This window comes from Camarhynchus parvulus, chromosome Z (assembly GCF_901933205.1).
Source record: "Camarhynchus parvulus chromosome Z, STF_HiC, whole genome shotgun sequence".
NCBI lineage: Eukaryota > Metazoa > Chordata > Aves > Passeriformes > Thraupidae > Camarhynchus > Camarhynchus parvulus.
The window spans coordinates 44,938,729-44,954,845 of NC_044601.1; the positions used below are offsets into that span (position 1 = coordinate 44,938,729).

Below are 16,117 nucleotides of genomic sequence, written 5' to 3' on the forward strand. Positions count from 1 at the left end.
TAGAGTTCACAGTTCTCTTGTGTTAAAAAAATTGCATTTCTGTATTTGGTAGCACACAGTGGAGTGTTCATCTCATGCAGTGATGCATGCATTTTAGTGCAGAGACTAGCTAATAATAATCTTGTTGAGAGAGCTAGGCCAGTATATCTTCAATAGCTCAATAATTCTTTCCTTTTCTTAATGTTTCTCTGAAGCAGTCTCTGGTGTGGGGGGATTTTTTTGATTTTGTTTCATTTTGGATGGGTTTCCTTAATGCTGCTGCTGAAACACTGGATAGACAAGCTGAAAAGTTTCCATGATGTCATGATATGCACTTTGACCAAGAGCAGCTAAAACTGTTCATCCTCTGTATTTGCTTTTAGTTTTCCATGTCTTTCTGTGTATTTTTCTATGTCGTGAACAACTGACAGTATAAGGTGATGTTTGCATTGTACTGGCACAGCAGCATCAAAATATCTAGGTGCAGCTACTGTGTACATTAAAGATAGTGGTCCATTTTTAACTTAAATAATCAGCTTTTGTTGTGGTTCCTTCTATTTTAGTTAGTATATTGTAACTTTTTGGCTAATGCTTTTCTTTTAAGTGGGGGACTCCCTAAGGAATTTTATGGCAATACTTTAAAATTTTGTTCTTCACAATGTAAGAGCTGGATCCTTATGGGTGATTTTGTTAAAAAAGATCAAAGTTATTTAAGTACTACCTTTTTGGAAGTATATCTTACATGAATTTGAGGACTTAAAGACAGCTTTATGTTTAAACAGATAGAGGTTAAGTAGGGCATTTTGGGGTTGTCTTGCTTCATTATTTCCAAGGTACTAACCTGTTTTATTGTCCTTCAGTGCCTTTGCTACTCTAGAAGAGGAGGCTTGTACAGAGCTTGTTCCTTATCTTGCATATATACTTGACACTTTGGTGTTCGCATTTAGTAAATACCAGCATAAAAACCTACTCATTCTTTATGATGCTATAGGAACTCTAGCAGATTCTGTAGGACATCATCTAAATAAACCAGTGAGTATACCTTATGTTCTATAGAAGGACTTACTATATTTTAAAAACTTGTTCAGTGTTTTTTGTAGTGTGCTTTAGATGTTATAAACTAGAAATGCTGATGTTTCTGTGTACCTTTTATTAGTGCTACATGCTTACAGATAAAATACATAGACTTCACATAATTCTCCCACTACACAAATATTTGCCATTTTGAGTAAACAAGTGAAAGTGTGTGATTTGTTGTGAAATGTGCTGTTCATCGTGGTTTTCTTCATGCTTCAAGTTTTTTTTAGCTCAGAGGAGATACCACTATAGATACCCCATTTGGACAAAGCACGGATAACACACAGACAAATGTGGTGGGGGTTTTTTTAGTGTACATGTATTGATTAGTAGAAGATGTACATGTCATGTATTTGCATCTTATGATGGTTATTGAGACTTGTTTTATTTCTCTATAGCGTGTCAAATTACATATATACCCTAGAAAAAAACCATTTTTCATTGTTTCCATTTTACTTGCCATCTGGACCCCACACCAGCAAAGGACCTGTTTTTCAGTCTCTCTCTGAACCTGGCAACCTTGATATTTTACAGTACTAGGAGGAAGCTAAATGGCAGCTCCTGATGGGGGTGGGACTTTCTTTAGTCAGTTAGAATTTTGTACCTTTGGACATAGCAAAATCAGTTGCCTCTTTGGATACCTTCTGCGAGCAACAGCACTTCAGAGATGCCTTGCTTGGTGTCCTTGTGACTGTGGCTGTGCAGTGGCAAAGAATCCAGCTTTATATAGAAGGACTAAATGCCTCCTTCTCGAGGGATAGGAAATTACTTTCTTTGTGGATTGTTAGTTTGAGGAAGAAGTTTCAGAACTTGTGGTCATGGATATAGGGTTGTAGCATCCGGGCAGTAGAAGATGGTTGAGAATAGCAGGTGGCACATGTAGAGCCACAATGTAAATATAAAAATGTTTTCTGCATGCCTTGTGGCAATCAGATAACCTGGGCAGGTATGCTAAAACCAAACCTGGAGGAAAAGATTCCCTTTGTAAAGGTGCTTATGTGCTTTAGGAAAAAAAATAAAATGCAAATTGTAAAATCTAATATTAAAATATTTCTATGAATTGCAAGTGATTGAATTATAGTATACCTGTTTGTTCCTTTATTTGAAAAAGTAGAATATATCTCAGTTCTTTTTAAACTTTGAAATAGAATAGTATGCAGTAAAGTGTTTTAGCAGCATTCTCATCCTAAACAGGAATATATTCAGATGCTAATGCCTCCATTAATCCAGAAGTGGAACATGCTGAAGGATGAAGATAAAGATCTTTTCCCTTTATTAGAGGTAAATGTTAAAATGTGAATATTTTTTATAAAGTTTTCTAAAAACTATTTTTTTTACTAAAAGTGTTCCTCCTAGGAAATATGACTATAAAAGTGGACATTTTTAGCTATTTTCCATTAGGGAAAAAGTATTCCGACCGTGGTAATAAAATTTTATGACTGAATAAATATCCTTAGGTTTAGCAGAAATAATTTAGGGTTTTTTTCTGCCATTTTGGAGTGTTTTCTTTGATAGGATTCTTTTACAAAAAAGGGTTCTATACTCTTTTTGTTCTTGTCTTCTCTCTCCTTGCTCTCCCTTCATCCCTCCATTTAAACTATTGTCAGACAAGCTGAAGGTATGAACCAAGCCATGTAGTTTAATGCTCTCTACTTGCTGAGTGTGAAGTACCTCTAGAGGAAAACACCTCTAGAAAAAATTAGTTTTGTAACTCTTAGGTTATATTGGGGCTTGTTTATGGTCAAGGTACTGCAGCTTAGTGTAAGTGCTGTCTGAACTCTCGTAACTGGTTTTGTATGCATTTTCTTGGCTAACTCTTAAGAAGATGCCGCTGCTGAGAAATTTTCTCAACTGTTGTACACAGGAGCAAGTAACAACTTGCTGATAGTTGCCTTGGCTCAGCTAAATCGATACCACCTTTCTAGGTTGTGTTTGCTTAATCAGTTACATGTTGGTGTACTTAAAATCCTAAGTTCCAAATTCCCTCTCCCAAGTAAAAGACTCTACAGGCATGTGAAGAAAAGTAGTGACTGCTTTCTCTCTCTCCATTTTTTTTAATTCCAGTGCCTGTCGTCAGTTGCTACTGCCTTGCAATCTGGCTTTCTTCCATACTGTGAACCTGTGTACCAGCGCTGTGTAAATCTGGTGCAGAAGACACTTGCACAAGCCATGGTATTTTGCTATAACTATTCCAATGTTACTTTGCTAAACCAAAGTGTTAACTATGTAAAATTAGAGATGTGCAGGGAAATTGAATATCTGCATGAAGGTGCAGTTCTGCAGCTTTTTTATCGTACTCCTGAGAAAGTCTAGTATAATTTTGAAAATGTGTACTTATTTGTTGCAGTTGCATAATGCTCAGCCAGACCAATATGAGGCTCCAGATAAAGATTTCATGATTGTGGCTCTTGATTTACTCAGTGGTTTAGCTGAAGGACTTGGAGGCAACATTGAACAGCTAGTGGCTCGCAGCAATATCCTGACGTTAATGTATCAATGCATGCAGGTGAGATGATAAGCTATCTGATCTACACATTTCCTTTATTCAGAGAATCAGAAACTCCTCTAGAATTGTAACTTTTTTCTTCCTCTCTTTAGGACAAAATGCCTGAGGTACGGCAGAGTTCTTTTGCATTGTTAGGTGACCTGACAAAGGCATGTTTTCAGCATGTTAAACCTTGCATTGGTATGTTTCTTTTACATGTTTATTAACTTGTTTTTCAAATGTCTAAGAGGTTGTATTAGCCATTGTTATGCTCTCTGTTCTGTGGGTTGCCTTTTTATGGTGTGATACATGGTAATTTTCTGCAAAAGTCTCTAGTCTTTTGTCCCTTTAATTGTGTGTTAAGAAAATACGTTCCTATTTTTGTGGACAGTGTGAAAGTTCATTTTTCTTCTTTATTTTTATAGCTCTTTTTGTTCTACTTGAACTTATTTTTAAGTAAAAATATGTCTAATATAAATCCAAAAATGGGGTAGAGAATAAGGTTTTACTTTGTTTTTCTGCTTTTTTTTTAAGTTCTGTGGAAAGTAGCATCAGTGATACACTTCCACAATGTTTGGTCTTTCTTCCCGCAGATACTGTTGAGATGCACTTGCCCAATGAGTATTTGGATAGGCTTGGAATTTAAAATTATTTGACAGATGTTATGATGACCTTTTCAACTCACTTTTCTTAAAATTCTTAAAAGCCTTCTAGTCTTTGTTGTTTTTTCAGGGGTAGCTGAATACATGGTTATCCCAGTGATTTGGGGGACGTTCAGTCATATGATAAAACTAGTACTTGTAGCTATGGTTTTTTTCTTCTCTTCCTCTCTCTCTCACCTGAGAAAAGGAAGGAGAGAAGATTTCTGCATAAAAGTTACATAAAGATAAACCCTTTTAGGAAGATTCTAAAAGCATAATTTGAAAATATTTGAGTTTATCTGCTTAGGTTCTAAATTCCAGGTTAATCTGATAAATAGCTGGAATATAGCTCTTGTTAATCTGAATGTAACACTTTCCAAGTATTTAAATAAGCTTACATTATCTTTTTCTGAAACATCCCTTCCTCCCCTGCCCCCCCACAGTCCTAAAGTATTGGGGCAAGATGGTTGTATTGTATGATGAGTTCTTAAACTGTTGTTCTTTCTAGCTGATTTCATGCCAATTTTGGGAACCAACCTAAACCCTGAATTCATTTCTGTGTGTAACAATGCCACCTGGGCAATTGGAGAGATCTCTATCCAGATGGGTAAGATTTAATTTTTTTTTAAATCTTTGCACATTTGGAATTATTTGTCTGGGTGTTTTGGGTGAATTTTTTTTAAGTGATACCTTTACATTAATATTTAAATTACACTTGTGATCCTTGTCCTTGTTAGTAAGTTACATGTATGTGTTCTGTTTACATTGTGTATATTAATGGTAATTTTCTTCTGTTTTTTTTTTAATTTTTGTTTCAGGTATAGAAATGCAGCCTTATATTCCAATGGTCTTGCACCAGCTTGTAGAAATAATTAACAGACCCAACACACCAAAGACATTGTTAGAGAACACAGGTACCCAAAAAATACCCTGTACATGGTGAAGGGAATTAAGATTTTTTTTAATAATTATTTTTTGAAATTGCATAGGGGAACCACACCAGAACTGATTTTGTTATGTACTTGTCTTTTATAAGCAAAAGCAACTCTGTTTTGCACAAGCTCTTACAAGTCTCAGTCTTGCAGCAAATCATATATCTAGATTCTAATTGCTTTCTCCTTTTATAACATTTATTATATCTATTTCTCATCTATTTAATCATTCTTCCAGTTTTATTTATGTATGATATATGACAAATGTATGCAGTAACACTTAAGACTTAATTTCTCACTGATTTTGATGTATGCATGTTCTTACACGTGTACTGTATATATATGTCTACAGTTTGGAAAAAATGTAATTGGCCTATATAAAACTATGAACTCTTTGAATTTACAAAAAAGTGCACTTTTATTGTAGGATAAACTTAAAATATCATACACAAAAATCTAGATCTGTGATGGCAGTTTTACCACAATAGAACTGAAATAATGTTTAATTTCTGTTACCTGGTCACTTAGTAGCAAATTCCTGAAAAGAATTCAAATAATGGCATACATATTTTATGTTCTGACTTTGCATTCCTAACTGGGAGTAATTCCCAAATGCCTTACTGAATTGGAATTTCTGAGGCTTGTTTCTTTTGCATTTATAGAGGGCTTGTTCTGGTATGAAAAGCACCTTCCATACTTGAGCAAAAAATTATAGATAATGCGATGGGTTTATTGTTTACTATTTTACTAATTGAGCATTTTTTTTCCTTCTGTTTGAAAACCATCTTGTAAGAAAATGACAGTTTAGTTGCTATATCTGACATGATTGAATATGATGCAAGTACAATGGTACAGTTATACTTTTTGAGCAAAGTAGGAGATAATTTGGAGAGAGATTTTTCAAAGCATTTTTTTCTTTCTGTATTGTCTAAACTTAAAATATGCACTTTCTCTGCCCCTCTGTCTCATTTAGTATGGAAGGTGAACTTGAAGGAAAATTTACCTAGTTTTATGGCATATCATAGGGACTATTTTTGAAAAGAAAATTTTGAATCAAATACCTAGATGTGAAATACACCATGGAATAGTGTAACAGTATAATACTGTACTAGTATAACCATATAAGGTTCTCTTACCCCTGCCCTGATTCCCCTCCTCTGCACTGATGGATGTGTAATACCTGTAACTGAGAGGCACCCAATAGTTAAATGTATGTATGCTTCCATCATTAAGAGAATTTTTGGAAGCATCTGAACATTTATTTTTTTTTTCAATTCTCTTAGTAGTTATTTTAAATGTGGATGGATAACTGCAAATAAATGTTGAGTGTGGTGTACTTATTATAAGTTTGTTGTGGGATATTTTGTTGTGTGCCGCTACTATGTGCAAGAATAGTACTGGTTTTGCTGTAGCTTGCTGTGTAATTAATTATTACAGCAATTGTGAAAACACACTTCAACAGAGATTTTAGTTCCTTGCTCAGGCTGTAGCTGTAAGAATTTACAGATAAAACTTAAAATTGTATTTTCATTTGAACTTCAGTGAAATTTTGTAAGATGCTAAAAAATTCTAGACATTATGGAAATTGAGTAATACTGGTACATTAACAGTGAGCTGCGTCACATGAAATTAACATGTTTGAGACTGCTAGTAATATCCTACACCAAACTTTTATTTGAGAAAGCATCATCTGCTTTATTGCATGTTTCATGAAACTGTTCACAAATGCCTGTTAATTAGAGTGTTGCATAGTATGTCCCTTGAACATAGGTTTCCTTTTTCCGCTTCATACAAATCTGCTGGATTTTAGTATTATTCATGTATTTTGCTTCAAGTAATTCTGATACATTATTCCCCACCCTCTCCTTTTTCTAAAGATTAATCTTTCGTGAGTTGAGCAAACACCATTAAAACACATTTGCATAATGATACTTTCCATGGTCTGTCCCTCGGAACAAAGAACCAAACTACCTGATCATGTGATGAAGCAATTTTGCTTTTTGTGTGTCCCCATGCTTTGGTATCAGAAGTCAGATTCTTGTACATCTTATGAAGAAAACTTTTGTGAGCAGGAGAAGTACTAGGATTAAAGAATTAATGTTCTGCAGTCAGTTGCTTTGAGTTAGCAACCATTTTTAATTAAATTCTTTGTGAGATTATGAAGAAGGCATAAACATTTGAGAAGTGTTCCATCCATTTAGGATTTTCAGACAGACCACAATATATTCTACGTAAAAGTATTTGGAAATGTATTTTTACTGATAGATTAGGGCTTTAGAAACCTTAAATTCTAAATATTGGATAAAATAAAATGTTTAGAATACTTGATACTAATACTGAAAATTATTAATTTCCTTTTTTAAAAAATATCCATTATAGTACATTTCAATTAAAAACTTCAAATGTGTAGAGGTAAATTTACCGTAAATGATTACTCTAAAGAGGGACCAAATGACTGCTTACATCAGAGAGCCTTTGAATTTAAAATTGTGTTTTTGGTGTTCTCTCATACTTCTTAAATTTTTTATTTTACCTTGGAGAGTATACCATATATGTTGCTGCCTCTTATTTAGGGGGTGGTAATAAACAGCACTGGTGAAATCTTATGTTTATTATCATACACAGATTCTGTTGGTTTCTGTTTCTGAGTTATTTGTTGTTTTTTCTTTATTTTTTCTCCTCCCCCCTCATTTGCTCATGTCTTGGTTGGCGTTTGGTGGTGTATAACCGTGATTGCGTTACCTTAGCAATAACAATTGGTCGTCTTGGTTACGTTTGTCCTCAAGAGGTGGCCCCCATGCTACAGCAGTTTATAAGACCCTGGTGTGTATTATTCAATCTTTTTTTTTTAATTCATTTTTCTTCACTCTCTTTCTTTCTTTCTTTCTTTCTTCTCTCTATCTCACTTTTAGATATATTTTCAGTTGGTTACAAAATCTCAATCCTTAATCATTGCCAACCATGTGACTAATCTTGTCCTATCAGGTTTGTGAGTTTTTAGTAGCACCGTCATGTATTCTTTATGTTGTGGCTAACGACTAATTTATGCATGGGATAAGATTGTCACATGCTTGCTGTGTTAAAGCTTGACTATGAAAGAGCATTTTAAAATCCACCAGAATGATAATACAATGCATGCAAATATTGTAAAATTTAAACTGTGCATTACCTAAAATTCAGTCTGAGGCTTGAAATGCTGTAGGGAATATATGTTTATAGATTTGTTACGTATAAAATAGCTTGCTTGCTGCTGTAAAAGTTCAATAACTGTTCTGTAAGTGGTATCTGACATAATTCATACTGTGACAGTATTTTATGTTCCGCTTCTAATAATGATAGTTTCTATGAGTATTTCAGATACATGTTTCTTTTGTATTTAATGGAATAGAGGTCACACTTTCTGACTACAGTATAATAGAAAGCCAGATTCTGGAGGTGATGCCTAATGGTATTATGCTAGTAAAAACTGTGTGGAACAAGTGTTTTTCTAAGTGTTAAAAATTGTATTTCAGATGATCTTATCAGTGTGACTTATTCCATCAGATACTGTCATCTAGTTTTGACTTGGTTGAAGAGAAGTAAGAGTGATCTAAGTTTTGCTTTCCAATTTTTTAGGTGCACCTCTCTGCGAAACATAAGAGACAATGAAGAAAAGGATTCAGCATTCCGTGGGATATGTACCATGATTACGGTCAACCCCAGTGGAGTAGTCCAAGTAAGATACATTTATAGATGCTAACTTTCCTTTACTTATGTGAAATTTAGTGAAAGCTGTATATGGAGCATGAAAAGTTTGCCTTGAAGAGATTCCCTGCAGTACATGATGTAGCTTTATTTTGAAGTCAAGGAGCCCAAAATGTTTATATTGTGAATGATGTGTGTCATGATCCTTCAGTAATTGTCGTCTAAAAAGGAAAGGGGAGAAGTACTTAAAATGAGTTTTAAAATGTTAAAATGAGTTTTTGTCTTTTACTTGCAATGAATATGTAAGTAATGAACTTTGATTAAAATAATGGTGTTTTGATACTTCTGTCAGGTTGTGGTCAGAATCTATATGCAAATATAAGGTGAAAGTTGACATTCTTAGACCCATTTTCCACATGTAACCTAGGTTTTTAAAACAAGAAACAGAATAAAACCAGTAACCACCCCTTTGTTCTTAACACTTGGGTAGGGAATATTCTGTTTCAACTTTGGATCGATTGATCTTTCCCTTTTCTCTGCCTGGGATTCTTCTTCCTGAAACATAAGAATTGAGCATTTGCCTTGTTCTGAAATGTGCGGTTCATTTCATTTAGGCCTTATTCTGTACTTTACCTTTCAGTCTTCTATTGTCTGTTCATTCGTGTAGCTTACAGAGAGGAATTAAATAAGGACCCATTTCATTAATTCATCTTTTCTCTCTAATCATCCTCAGTTCCTATTTCTTGCATTAGCAACATTATTTTTAAAGACTGGTGTTCTGTTGATGTAGGAGGAGGTAATGCATGACAGCAGATGAATGGGGTATCGGGATTTTGAAGTGGCTTTAGTTTTGAACCTGTATGATAAATGTTCTCTGTGTCCCAGAAAAAAATTACTTTAAGAAATAGAACAGTTTTTTTTTTTCCCTAACTGGAAATGTGAGAGATACAATTGTTGCTTGTGAGTAAAGGAAGTAGATACTGCATTTGTAGGTGTACTGAAAGAATTAAAGTTAGGCTAGTGTGGTGCAGAGGGGAGAGTTATGGTTGGTTTCACTGTGGTTTAATTTGAGATACTCAGCAATTTCTGTAGCTAAACATTTAGGCATACAGTAATTTATCGTTGTCTGAATTGAGTGGAAAATAAATACATAAAAGCAAAAGCAATTGTAAATTAGGATCAAAGACCATCCACTTCACAGAATGAACATCAGGCATTGTTTTCAGATGTATAAATTGTGATTTCTAACCTATATGATTGTTTAATCTTGTAGGACTTTATTTTTTTTTGTGATGCTGTTGCATCATGGATTAGCCCAAAAGATGATCTTCGAGACATGTTCTGTAAGGTAAGGTTGCTAAGATAATAGTATATCCTAGTGGTGTTTATTTTACATCCTCTGGTTTCTTTCTTTCTGTTTCACTGTCTAGTAAAAGTGCTTTCTAGCACTTACTGTGTTTGTGGTCATGGAGACAAAGCAACATGAAAATCCTGACTTCTTTTTTTAACCTGTATCTTCTTATATGCATTTGGATTATTCCAAACTTTTTTAAATAGTTGCAAAGTTCACTTGAGGTGTTTTTTGAAGGGATAATGATCCTCAAACAGCTTTCCAGCCCACTATGTTTTTCCTGCATTTAGAAGAACAGGCAACTTTATACTACATATAAGATTTTTTTTCAGAAAATGAGATTTGTATGGTTCAAGACTGTTTTTTGCCACAAAGATGGCTACTTTATTTTGGAGACAACATAAGTTTCAAATTAAAAATATCATAGTCCTATCTTGTTTCTCATAACTCCTGCTGAAAATAAGAGATTGCTTAATCCTCCTCAGAATCCCCCTTGGTTGAGTAAGTTTCAAGAAACTAACATGCAGTTATACCCAAGAATGAGTATAAGAACTTGCTTATCCCTAGGCAAAGCGTCAGTAGAATTTAAACTAAAGGACTGTGTACCTTGTATTGAGTTAGTAAAAAACAAAAAAGCCTCGCCCGGGATGCACTACACTGTATTTTGGCACTAGTGTCTTAAATTAAAAAAAAAGAGAAAGTGGTTTACCTCACAAGTTCTAAAGTGAAATCCTCATTTTCAGAAAGTTCTGTGTCAAAAGTAAGGTTCATGATATTCTTAAAGCAAAAACGGAGCATATTCTTATGTACTTAATAGGCTTGTGGATTGGTATTGGCACTTTTTCTTCAATTAATGACATGTGTGAGCATCACATCAGAAGCTAGAACTTTTCTATCCCATCTTTAAGAGCAAAGGCAGAAATCTTGCTGTCCTAGTTAGTATCTCAGATAACCGGCTTTCTTCCAAGGAACATTACATCTAGAAAAGGTGCAGCTATGAGTATTCTAACATCAGCAGAATGAAACAGCAATTACAGCTTAAAGGGGGTCCTGGATAGAGTCTGTGATGATTGCCCAAAGCAGTCTCACTGCATGTTTTTGCACCAATCCTTCAGCAGGTTAAACTCCTCTTTTTCAGATTCTTTCCAGGTGATCCGTTTGGGACACAATGCATTCAAACCTAAACAGAGTGGTTCTTGGTCACTTGGCAAAAGGACATCCTTGCTTTTTTAAGCAAGCAATTTTAAAGTAGTTTTGTGGGATTTGCCTTACAGAAAAGGAGACAAAGCGTTCTTCAGTGATAGCACCCAGGGTTTTTAGACAACTTCTTCACGAATATATGATTGCTGTAGTCCAAGTAGATGTTTTCAAACAGTAATTATGACTTCAGGAGCAAGGGAAATAAACTGGATTTGTCCAGGTTTTGGGATTTTCTTTAAAATTTATGTATCCTTTAGTACTAGAACTGGAAGAGAAGATACTTTCAAGAGCATGGATAGATGAGCTGCCAGTGTTAAAATCTGACTCATAACCTTTTGTCTATCACTGAGGATCCTTAGATTTTTCAGCTGGTTAATGTGACTCTTTGAGTTTAGTAAAGAGCCTGCTTGTGGGAGGGAGAAAAGCAGTAAGTTAACTGGTTGCATGTAATGCCGTTACCACTACATCTTTTTAAAAACAGCTCTGCTTGACAGTCTTGTGTTGGGTTTGTTCTGTGAGCCTGAATTTTGACATTGCCTTTTATTTGAGGGTTTGTTCATGACAGACTGTTCCACAATTCTTTACACTGAGTGTAAAAAGGGAAAACAAAACTTTAGATTTTCTTGGTATAATTTTCTATGAGGAACAGTAATTCTTTCTGCTTTTGTCCTTTCTAATGTTTCGCTTTTACTTGCTGTTTTGAGGGATAACATACTAAGATTTTTTTTTAAATAGCGTAATTTCATTTTCAGGTAGTTTATTACATCAAACAGTCCAGACAGAATCTTGTAGATTATTTGTTTTCCACTTTCACTGAATTTTTAATCCCATTGACTGTGGATCCCTGTTAATTCAAAGCAAGGTTTTAAGAGCTTCATTTTTAGTGAAGTTGTCTTAGAGGTTCCATGCAGAAAATGTAGTTCGCAAAGATTTTATATTTGTGCTAGAAATTGACAAGTATTCATTCTGTCAAAAGCTGGCTGCCATTTAACTCAACTTTCCACAACATACTTCACATCTGTTAAAAAATAAATGTGAACACAGTAATCTTAAAATATATGTCAGTTGATAAGATGGATGGATGGATGGATGGATGGATGGATGGATGGATGGATGGATGGATGGATGGATGGATGGATGGATGGATGGATGGATGGATGGATGGATGGATGGATGGATGGATGGATGGATGGATGGATGGATGGATGGATGGATGGATGGATGGATGGATGGATGGAAAATTAATTGAAAAAATTACAATTAAACATTCTGAAATGGCTTAACCCTGGGTTTTAAGTTACTTATTAAAAATATATATAAATATGTATACATACACTACTTTCTTTGGGTAGCTGTATTCTTTATGTCACCTTTAAAGAAACACATTAGAAGGACCTTGCTCTACTTCTTTGCTTCTTTGTAGCATTTCAGTGTGATATTGGAGAATTCAAATTACCAGATGTACAACTCAGCAGTTTGTGGCTTACTGCATATGAGGCTAGTAAATAATGTAGCCTCTATTTTTTGCTTCTTTTGACTTCCCCTTTCTCATTTGTAGATTCTTCATGGATTTAAAAATCAAGTTGGGGATGAGAATTGGAGGCGTTTCTCTGACCAGTTTCCTCTTCCCTTAAAAGAGCGCCTTGCAGCTTACTATGGAGTTTAACCTCATGCACTGTAGCTGCAGTCCCATAATTAGAGGTAAGCACATGAGTCTTGCTTGCCAGAGAGAACTGGGACTTCTTCCCTGTTTGCATCATATGAAACATCATTAATTCATCAGTCTACAGTTGCTGAGCTACTACTTCGTATATGAAGGAAAGAAAGAAGGGATGATAATATACCTAAATTATGGGGATTGTAGCAAAAGCATTTGTCTCATTTTTTCTATTGTTACAGAGAGAGAAAGAAAGAAAGAAAAACTGAGTCTATGATACACACATTAGTTTATCAAGAAAGTTGAAAGTATAGGTATGACAAAGTGCTGGTTCAAGTTTAATAAGTAAAGCGATGAATATGATCCTCAAGTCATCGTACTAAAGACATAGGCTACCTTATATGTTATGAATTAATAGATGGCAGATGTGGTCTGAGAGAGAATACTCTCCTAGGATAAGAGAGCAGGTTTGTTAACACACTAGCTGTGAGAAGTCTAATGGCCTCCTAACTACATACTAAATGATCTTTCCACTGAATAAAAAATGCTATGCTAATAACTACAGTAACTGTAAAGCTTTATGTTTGGGGAGTTTGATATGTGTTTATTATTGCCATGTTCCACTTTGTGTGTCAACTTGGAATTGTTAGACACTTCTGTGTGGAGAATGATTCAGCTTCGGCAAAGAGCAGTGAAAATGCATTCCAGAGTACCCTCTATTGTATGCTACCTGTGTATGCTGTATAAAGCAAATTTCCCATGTGTGATACTGTGAAGAGATTATTATATTACCCCAAAAAAGACTGAATTAAGTTTATTCTTTTAGTCTTTATACAAATTTGATACTTTTAGTAGAATTTTTGTATTAAAATTATGAGAGTGAGTCATGCAGTTCTGTTTAGTGTTGGAATGGACAACTATTTAAAATTCAGCCTAAGATTTTTTCAAACTCAGTGTCATAAAATTATGTGTTTGATCGGAACAATGGATTAAAAATAAAACAGCTACATACTTATCAATGAGAGCATTTTAGTTCTGACATGAGGATGTTTTCTCTTCCTGATGAAAAGGAAACAAAAGTGATAAAATCCACCATTGTTCTCAGTTTCAACTGCAGAGAAGGTATGGCTATCTTGTTTAATCCACTCAGAATAGAAACTGCTAGGTCAGGTGCAGATATGTTTAATATTCTTTTGCCATGTCATAACTACCTCATAATTTTGTGCTAAAAATGGAAAAACTGGTTAGAATATATAGGGTGCTTTTATCTTAAATCTAAGCTTAACACAATAGTGGAATTGTCAATGTAGCTTTAAAGCATATATTGTTGTTTTATGAATAGTAATTTATCTGATACAAATGGGCTAGTTTCTTAACAGACTTAAAAGGGAACATTAGGCATAAATTCATTTTTAAGTTAGAGGTTGGCACTTAGTGCTTGAAAAAGACTGTTTATGTACCTATCTGCCAGAGGTTCCAGGTAAGATTTAATTATACCATTATCTTTTCCCTTTACAGGTCCTTCAGTCTGGGAGACTATGAGGGAGCCTCTGCACCCAGGGAAAATGTTACCCTTTACTGGGGGGAAGGGTAAACCAGTAGGGAATACAGTACAATCCCAACCCTACTGGGAGGGGCGGGAGGGAGGTGTTGCCGTCACTGTATTAAGTCGATGTTGGGAAATGTTTTAACATCTGGAGCCTTTGTGGGTGGAAATCTGTCTCCTATTACACCTCTGCACTGGATGTGAAGAAGAAAAAAAAAAAGAATCTAGTCACAAAACAGCACATTCTGGAATATTATGGGGATTTGTACCAAAATAAGAAACCATATAATTGAACCATAGGGATACGTAAAGAGGAAAAATATTTTGCGCACAATAAAGGAAACCTAAGAATGGGGGTCACAAACAGTAAAAGGCTTTCTTTTTTGTTTTCTGTTTTTTTAAGTAAGGGTTTTCTACATTATTTCATCCTGCTTGGGGATTCCTAGATATTTGCATGTTAATGAAGAACTACACAAACGAAGTTAGTACAGTTAAAATGCAGCTTGTGTCTGTATTAGGAACAGGCACTTGCAGTGTACAGTATAGAAACCCCGTCATAAAATAAAAAAGGTTAACTTGGACAAAATGAAGCAACCTGCTAGCTGCCAAATAAGTCACTCCTTTCATTTTTGGGGTAAGGAGAGGTACACTGCAAAGGAAAGATTGACATCTTAATTTTTACGTTAAGAGAAACAACCAAGGTAGTGGATATGATTTTATTATTGTACTTTGTTAGTTTTGATTTCTAGAGTAAGGCATTATTCCTAACTTGCAGTTTAAGGTTCAGGCATGCGTTCTGGCTCATAGTGATCAGAAGTAATTTTAATTAGTGGGAAAGTAGCATGCTTGCATCACATAGAGTGAAATTGGTATACATTTACCTATGTTGCGCCAGTTTTGTGTTGCAGTTTACCAATTCAATATAGCCCTGCATTTAAAATTCCTTTTTAAGATTCAGTGGAATTTATTTTTGTTAAGAATATAGATATAAAGTACTGTAGTTAACAATTAGGCCTTGAAATACCTTTTTAGGATCTGTTAAGATTAAGATTGATATTGTATTGTGTGTAACCTGCACAATGTGGAAAGCTGATATAGCTGTGCAAAATATTTGCCTCTGTGCTGTCAGTGTGATGTGCTTTCTGCATGGTTATATACTAGTGATTTTATCAGAATCTCTAAAATGAATTACATGGTAAGACCCGTTAAAGGCTGCATAAGTGTTAGTTGGCACGTAAAGACAATTGTAGAAGTTGATGACAAGATTGCTATATTTGTGTTTATTTCCACTCAACATATTATCTTCTATGCTTTCTTTTTGTTCAAAGCATGATCTTAAGAGATGTTTAAGTTAATGGATGTAATGCAGGGTATCTACACTGTATCGGCGCATGTTGGTGGCCCTTTGTGATGTAGTTAAATGCACAAGGGTGCAAGTTTAAAGCTACAGAGTGAAAGTTGGTTTTGATCCTCTTCATTTCATTTGTTTAGCTTTTCTGTTGTGTTTTTTTTTCCTCTACTTACATGTATTCCTGTGAATAAATCCTTGTTAAGTTAACGCTTTA

At 34.8% G+C, this 16,117-nt stretch overlaps 1 protein-coding gene across 5 annotated transcripts in view; it reads left to right on the top strand.

The window, feature by feature from the left end:
- Positions 1 to 16,117, top strand: part of TNPO1 (transportin 1) — a 69,609-nt gene extending 53,492 nt beyond the window's left edge. For all 5 annotated transcript variants that reach the window (XM_030969430.1, XM_030969428.1, XM_030969431.1 and 2 more), the window contains 12 exons: positions 840 to 1,011; positions 2,251 to 2,337; positions 3,121 to 3,228; positions 3,404 to 3,562; positions 3,655 to 3,742; positions 4,691 to 4,789; positions 5,001 to 5,096; positions 7,862 to 7,937; positions 8,730 to 8,829; positions 10,072 to 10,146; positions 12,908 to 13,050; positions 14,525 to 16,117. In XM_030969430.1, the coding sequence (XP_030825290.1) occupies positions 840 to 1,011; positions 2,251 to 2,337; positions 3,121 to 3,228; positions 3,404 to 3,562; positions 3,655 to 3,742; positions 4,691 to 4,789; positions 5,001 to 5,096; positions 7,862 to 7,937; positions 8,730 to 8,829; positions 10,072 to 10,146; positions 12,908 to 13,015 (1,168 nt within the window). In that variant the 3' untranslated portion in view covers positions 13,016 to 13,050; positions 14,525 to 16,117. The remainder of the gene's footprint in view (positions 1 to 839; positions 1,012 to 2,250; positions 2,338 to 3,120; positions 3,229 to 3,403; positions 3,563 to 3,654; positions 3,743 to 4,690; positions 4,790 to 5,000; positions 5,097 to 7,861; positions 7,938 to 8,729; positions 8,830 to 10,071; positions 10,147 to 12,907; positions 13,051 to 14,524) is intronic.